Below are 7310 nucleotides of genomic sequence, written 5' to 3' on the forward strand. Positions count from 1 at the left end.
TCCATCGATGCAGTTTGTCATTGCTAACACCAATCAGCACAGTGCTGAGCTGAGCTTCTTACAACCAGACATCATGCATGAAATGGCTAACAAGTCTGGATCTTTTTAATAAACCTGGGTATTGGGATCATTCTTCTGTAGGATGTGTCCCACCCCCCGAGGGTACAAGGGAGGGCACCAGGCACAGAGGATGAGCTCAGATGCACAGGCTCCCACATAAGCTTCCACAAGTCCACCATTCTTGGGAACCCACCAAACCCAACACCATCTTGTGGTCCATCATCCCCATGGCAGCAGAGGCCAGGAGACTGAACACAAAAAAGCCATCCACAGAAAAGGTTGACTGTATAAATAATTTATTTCTGTTCACAGCATCATATATGCATTATAAAAGGGGATGGAAACAAAAGAATGACTGAGACAGAGAATTACAGCAGTAAAACAGAAAACTGGAACTGGGGGGACAGAGTCCCAACACCGTAACAGAGAAACTGTGAAGGGAATTAATTGTTCTGAGACAATTCCCGTGTCTATCAGAAAACATTTCTAAAGCTCACTTGGGGAGGCCAGCTTCTCCCGTGTGAAACCCATTCCATTAGTGTGAAACCCATTCCATCACCAAAGGGCAGAAGGTGTGGCCAATCAGTGGCTGACAAGAGGGGACTCCCAAGGTGACTTTCTCCATGCTTCCTGTTGGGTCAGAGGTGAAATGGGCTCTTTATTAGGTCAAACATTACAGAGAGCAACTGAGACTCTTTAACCATTAGTTGAAACACCACAGGGCTCTTGACTTTACTGCACAATTACAAACAGTTGACTGCATCCTTAAGAACTGATAATGCGAAAAAACCCAAAAAAACAAAAGAACAAAAACCCCGACCAAAACCATCACGCATTATCGTTGAAGCACGACAGGATTTGAACTGTGACCTGGAACCAAGGTATCGTCTGCACAAGAAGGTTACAGTATTTGGCATCTGCAATGTCACAAAATAAATATATTATTCTCTCAATAGGGTGGAACTACCAAAATGTCAAAGTGCTTAAGAAAATGTTGCATGGGAAGAAAATAAAGGAAGATGGGTATTTTTAATAACTCTATACAGAATCTTCAAATGATGGGACCAGCCCATTTAGAAGTCAGCGAGTTGCAGTTGATATGTAAACTGAAATCCTGCAGGCTTTTTATCACTGCGTAGCTATTTTCTCTACTGAGTTTCTACAAAAAGACCAGCATCAGAGGAGTACCAAATACACTGACAAAAGAGAAAAGGAAGATGGGCTGCTAGATTTCTGCTTAAAAGAAAAAAAAAAAAATCAAAAAGATTTGGGTTTCAAGCAGGAAGCAAGAACTTCTGTTTCCGGTTTTCATATTGTCAGTGAAATGGACAATGGGCATGGGCTTGCGATTTGACAACTCTCATGCTCAGGTATAACCGTGTCCAGTTTCTCTAGGCCTCCTGTGCCACAAAATGTGCAACCGTGTGAGAGGGGGCTGTCAAAATTCTACCTGAAAACACAAATTCAGAGAGGAAATAAAAATCAGTCAGTTGCATGTTTCCCTTTTGACACTGTGTTTCAGAGCAAATGACAGATTCCACAAACCAAGACTCAGTCCTGATTATAAAGGATTTTTAAAATTACATTATTAAAAATATGTCTTTTATTCTTCTCTCATTCTTTCTATTTTCCGAAGCCTCTTTCAAGTAAACTGTGAAGTGCCTGAGTTCCAGGGAGAGTGACGTCACACTTTCTTCCATCTCAGCACTCATCTGCATTTGTCCCAAGTGCTGGCTGGCTGGGAGGCCAGTTCCCACAAGAATGAACTCAGGGCTTCATTCTTCTGCTTTCCCTTCCCTTCTAAATCCATGCAATGAGGTCGGCTTTTGCTACGAGGTGGGGTTTTAGTTTTGGGTGCAAAACATCAAATACTCTAACGAGACATTTTGAATGAAATACTTAAACTAGATAGGCCACAGTGAGCCAAATTAGAAATCCGAACATGTCGCCACTTGTGGTGTCAAGGGATGAAAGAGGGCAGAGCAAAGGAGTCTGTTTTCCTTAGGAGACTATTTCTAAGGTGAGTATTCATTTGTAAAAGTTTTTTTAAAGTATGTTTGAAAACCTAGCACTACGCGGTTAGTATTACAAGAGACATCCTTTGCCAAAAAAACCAAAAACCTGTCTCGCAACTCAGCATGCTCCGTGGCCAGCCTGCTCTCCCAAACCAATCAGTAGGCTGAGAGAATTTAGATCCCACACATGGAATCTAGGTATGAGTGCCGACGGTATGAGTTCAGAGGTCCCTATCCTGCGCATACACCCCATCCGCATTTATGCTGAGTCTTGCCCTTTAAACACCTTTAACTATTCTGCAGACACTAAATGCATCATTTGCCACCACCTGCAACAGATTTTTTTCTTAATTTTTATTGGTCTTCTTGTGTGATAATGACCTACACATGGACAGGGTCCAAGCCGTGGGGAAGAGGTCTCGTTCCAGGCTGCAAAGCAGTTCTCAGCACCGGTCTTCCGTAGCCACCACAAAGCCCTAGGGTAAGGGTATCCGTGCAGCGACTCCCACCGAGGCCAGAGGCACATCCCGGGTCCCAGCAGTCCCCGAGGGCCCAAACCACCTCCTCGTTTGGGCCCAGAACAGGACAAATGAAATTCCAACAGGGGCCTGCCCTGTGACATAAAATTTATTCAGCTTCCGCAGCCCCTGAATGTAAGGGGCGGTCACCCACCCAGGACCCCTCCCATACCGACCTGCCCCAGGCGGCACCCTGGGCTCTGGGGGCCGCAGACCTCAGGTAACTCACAGGTGACCCCCCCCGGGGGGGGGCGGGCGGCCTAACTGCAGGCCTCTCCCGAGTCGGAGGAAATCGCTTTTGTCTCTGTCACCAGCCTGAGCCTTCCTTCCACCGGGGGCCGGAGGGCGGGCGCGCACGTACACCGCCTCCCGGCCCCCGCCCACCCGAAGCTCGGGTGCAGACAAAAGGTCCCCGGGCAGGTGCGGGCGGGGGTGGGAGCGCCGCTGGCCACCGCGACCCCACACCCGGCAGGGACACCGGTTCCGCATGTGGTGCGGAGGCTGCGTTTGAAAAATCCGGAGCAGCGCTTTGGTTCGCTGCCTTTGTTCGGGCGCGGGTTCTCGCCCGGTCCCCGCGCGCGCGTCCGCCCGTCCGCCCGTCCGTCCGTCCGTCCACCCTGGGCCGGCTCGCCGCCCCGCGCATTACCGCTTCTTCTTCTGCTTGAGGGACTTCCTGCGCTTGAGGATCATCTCGTACAGCTTGTCCATGCCCTCGGTGAGGCCCTCGCCGATGATGGCGCAGGCCGGCTGGACGTGGTAGGTGGTGGCCGGGATGAGCTCGTGCAGCGCCAGCTGCTTCTCGATCTCGGCCACCGGCAGCGACTTGGGCAGGTCCTGCTTGTTGGCGATGACCAGCAGCGGCGTCCCCTGGTTCTCGGCGAACTTGGTCACCTTGTGCAGCTCGGTCTTGGCCTCCTCCAGCCGGTCCACGTCCACCGAGTCCACCACGTAGATGATGCCGTCTGTGCAGCGGCTGTAGGACTTCCACAGCGGCCGCAGCTTTTCCTGGCCGCCCACGTCCCAGAAGTGGCAGCTGATGCCCTTGGCCGTGCCGTTGCTCAGCTTGATCTTCTCCGTGTTGAAGCCGATGGTGGGCACGGTGTTCACGAACTCGTTGAACTTGAGCCGGTACAGCACGGTGGTCTTGCCGGCCGAGTCCAGGCCCAGCATGACGATGTGCAGGGACTGGAAGGCCGAGATGTTGGAGGAGATGTTGCCCATGGCTCCCGGCGAGGCGCGGCCCGGCGGGCGGCCCGGGTCACACGGCGGGCATCGCGCCTCGGCCGCGGCTTTGTTCCCTCCGGCCGGGGACGCGGCGGCTCCCGGGCCGCGCCCGGCTGTGGGCTCCGGCTCCGGCTCCGGCCCGGCCTTGGGCGGCGTCACGGTCGCTGCGGCTCCTGCTCCCCTCCCGCCGCGCCTCGGAGCGCCGCGTCTCCCGGCGCGGACCGGACGCCTCGCTGTCCGTGCAGTCACCTCTCTGCCGCGCGCAGCCTGCAGCGGCCGGAGGGCGCCGGCCCCGCCCCTCCCTCCCCGCCCACAGCCACGCCCACTCCCGCCCCTCCCGCCACAAGCCGCCTCGACACGCCCACTCCCCACTCCCCGCCCACCAGCCCACTCCCCGCCCACAAAGCCGCCCACGCCCCGCCCCGCCACTCCCCGTCAGGCCTCCTTGTCCCCTCCGGCGCCGGTCGCCCGGCGCGAACCCCGGCCAGGGCGGCTGCTCCTCCGGCCGACTGATGGCTTCCTCTCGCGAAGACAGCTCGGGCTCCCGGCACCTCCGCCCGCCCGCCGCTGCCTGCTCCGGGCGCGCCCCCGAGGCCGGGCTGGTGTCCGGGGCCACCGGGGACTTCGGGCAGAGCCCCGGCCCCACCTCCTGCCGGGCGCGGTGGCTTTGCCCCTGCTGACCTGTAACGAGCACCGGCCCGAGGCCACCACAGCCAGCAGCGACCCGGCCAGGCCTCCGGGCCCCGGGAGCCAAATGAAATATTACTCACCCCTGGTCGAAAAGCTATACGTGTGCGTGTGCATGTGTCCGTGTGTGCTTCATACGAGGCGTAAGGGAAACAAAATAGCCCAGGCTCAAGCTTTAAAATTTTTATTATAGTGAAAGACACATTGGGCCGGGGATTTAGCTCAGTGGTTTTGTCGCCTGCTGAGCAAGCGCAAGGACCTGAGTTCGATCCCCGGTACCAAAAACAAAAAAAGGAAAGACACATCGCCACGAATCTCCTCAGAATCCTCGCCCTCGCTCCAAAACACCCCACCGTCCCTGCCACTTTCTGAAGCAGTTCCGGAAGCCCTCTTCTGTGGGTGTCTTCGGAGATGTGATCAAAAATGTGGTGACTGCAGCTGCCGAGGACCATCCAATAGAAAGGCCGCTCGTAAGAACACGAGGGTGTGTCATCCTCCACCTTTGTCATCCCATCTGGCTCTTCCCCAGAGTCAAAATGACCATGAAAAGTAAAGACTTTGAATCAATTCAGGACATCGAGGCTCCCACGACAGTGCCGCTGAGGGCAGGAAAGAGGGCTCCAGAGCTGCTGCGGGAAGTGGGAGTGGGAATGAATGTTTGAAGCAAGGGGGACTATCCTGAGAAGGACGGATAGCAAGGTGTTTTTACTGTAATCATTTAATAATTCCTCTTTGCTGCCTCCCGTTCACAAGCTAGGATGAAATATACGACTTCATTTGTACCAAAGCATGTAGCAAGGCCACACCTGTCCAGGGAACAACAAGCGTCCATCTTCAGAATTCCCTGAGGGCCTGGGCCAGGGCAGACACCGCACTATCGAGACTCATCCAGGGGCTTCGGGTGCAAGGTGGGCACTGGAGAGCACCCTGGGCCATCCCTGCACCCTACCTGAGGAGGGGCCGGGGCCGGGATGAGCAGGGTACCTCTGTGCAGACCCGCAGTGTCGTCCTCCCTGGGTGCCTGGGATCACTGGCTTGGGAGACGCCTCCCCCAGATGCCAGAGTTGCTAGTGATGCCCAAGTCCCTTCCATGGCCTGTGCACATGCTGCCATTTTCTTCAGATCATCTCCGGATTACTCCTAGTACCTCATACAATGTAGACGCTACGGAAGGGGTTGTTACACTGTATCATTTAGGCAACAATGACAAGAAAAAAGTGTTGATGCATATTTATACAGATGAAACTTTTTTCTAGTATTTTCCATTAGCAGCTGGTGGAATCTGAACAAAACCCGCAGTTTACAGAAGACTGACTGTATTTATGCCAAGCACAAAGGTCCTGTGTTCTCTCTCCTTTGCTCCAATACTTACCAACATGTTCTTTTAATTTAATGGAGAACAAAGTCGTAGGCTACCTGAATTCAACCAAAAGTGCAGAAATTCAACTCAAATTGAGTTGGACAAAAATGGAAATTTATTCACTGACACAACCGTAAAGTTCAGGATAAATGTCCTCTTCAGGTATGGCTGGATCCAGGAGCTGAAAAATAGACTTTAGATCAAGTCTTCTCCATTCCTCCTCTATTTTCCTTTGTGTTGATTCTTTTCCAACTAGCATTGTGGGGCTCACATCCTTCAAATCCTAGAAGGAAAAAGGTATATCTTTTTTTTTCTGATAACTCCAACAAATCTTGGAGCACACATCCCTTGGGTAGTACTGTCCTACTCAGGATGGTGCAGTACACTGACTGGTGTAGCCCGAGACTAAAATTTGGTGGTTCCCTAAGAACCAGGGCACCGTTACCAAAAGGGCAAATGACAATGAGTAAGCACAAATAGAGGAATTCCGTGCGATGTGCAGTGATGTCACCTCTGCTACTGGGAACTGCGGGCAGACAGGGTTTGTGTTTTTGGAGCCAGTGACTGTCTTGCCTGCCCGCGAGGCCGCCCCCATGAACACCCATCCTCCCCGCATGTTTACCCTGGCTCCCTCTTTCCTCTCTGTGGCAGGCCCGGCTGAGGCTGGGGACTTGTCCAGAACCGGCCTCTGCTGTATGGCCTGGGCCCTCGGAAAGGGACCACCCAGCCTGGCTGCCTCGGCCTCCCTCCGATGACCTCACCGCAGGACCCCACTGTGTCACTGGCTCTGGCCAAGTTGGGCCGTGCTTGATCCCAGGGCTGACGGCAGTTTTGAGTAAAACACCCCACTTGCGCTGATCACCACCGACCGCCTCTGGCTGAGTGTTCCCCCATTTCACAGCCCCATGGCGGGTGCAGCAATCAGGGCTGTCTGTTGTCCAGCAGAAAAAGCAGATTAATGGACATTAATAGAGCCTTCCAGAACAGAGTCATTAAACAGCAGCGCACCATAATTGAATAGCGGCCGCTCTGCCGTCTAATTTCACTCACCAGGTGATAAGTTGATTTTACAGCTGGTAATTTAACTTCTAACACATAAAAATGTCATTTGAATCAACTAGAAACTTTCCTTCAAATATGGATTTGGACTGAAAAACACAGGAATTAGGGAGAGGGGTGTTTACCACCCTCCCACGTCAGACAGGCCCACTCCTGCGTCCTCCTCGTCCACGGACAGCACAGCCCACGCCTAGGCGGCGGACCCGTGGGGACCCCAGCGCTTCCCACCGGCCCTGTTCGAGGGGAAGGTCACCTCTGACAGCCGTTGCGATTGTTACAGTAGTCTTGGACAGTATCTTCCGCCTCTTCGCAGGGCCTAGAGATGCTAGGTCACCCGTCAGAGGGCTTTCCAGCGCTCCTAGTGAAGAGAGCAGTTAACACCGTGCC

General features: G+C 53.7%; 1 protein-coding gene across 1 annotated transcript; it reads right to left on the reverse strand.

Annotated features, from left to right (window-relative positions):
* Positions 1-339: 339 nt before the first annotated feature.
* Positions 340-4884, reverse strand: Arl4c (ARF like GTPase 4C). Its single transcript, XM_021247383.2, has one exon. It carries the CDS (start codon positions 3812-3814, stop codon positions 3236-3238), a length of 579 nt encoding a protein of 192 aa, XP_021103042.1. The 5' UTR covers positions 3815-4884; the 3' UTR covers positions 340-3235.
* Positions 4885-7310: the final 2426 nt, after the last annotated feature.

Source organism: Heterocephalus glaber, unplaced genomic scaffold, assembly GCF_053883595.1.
Source record: "Heterocephalus glaber isolate CG9 unplaced genomic scaffold, H.glaber_assembly_v1.0 deba00001004, whole genome shotgun sequence".
Lineage (NCBI taxonomy): Eukaryota > Metazoa > Chordata > Mammalia > Rodentia > Bathyergidae > Heterocephalus > Heterocephalus glaber.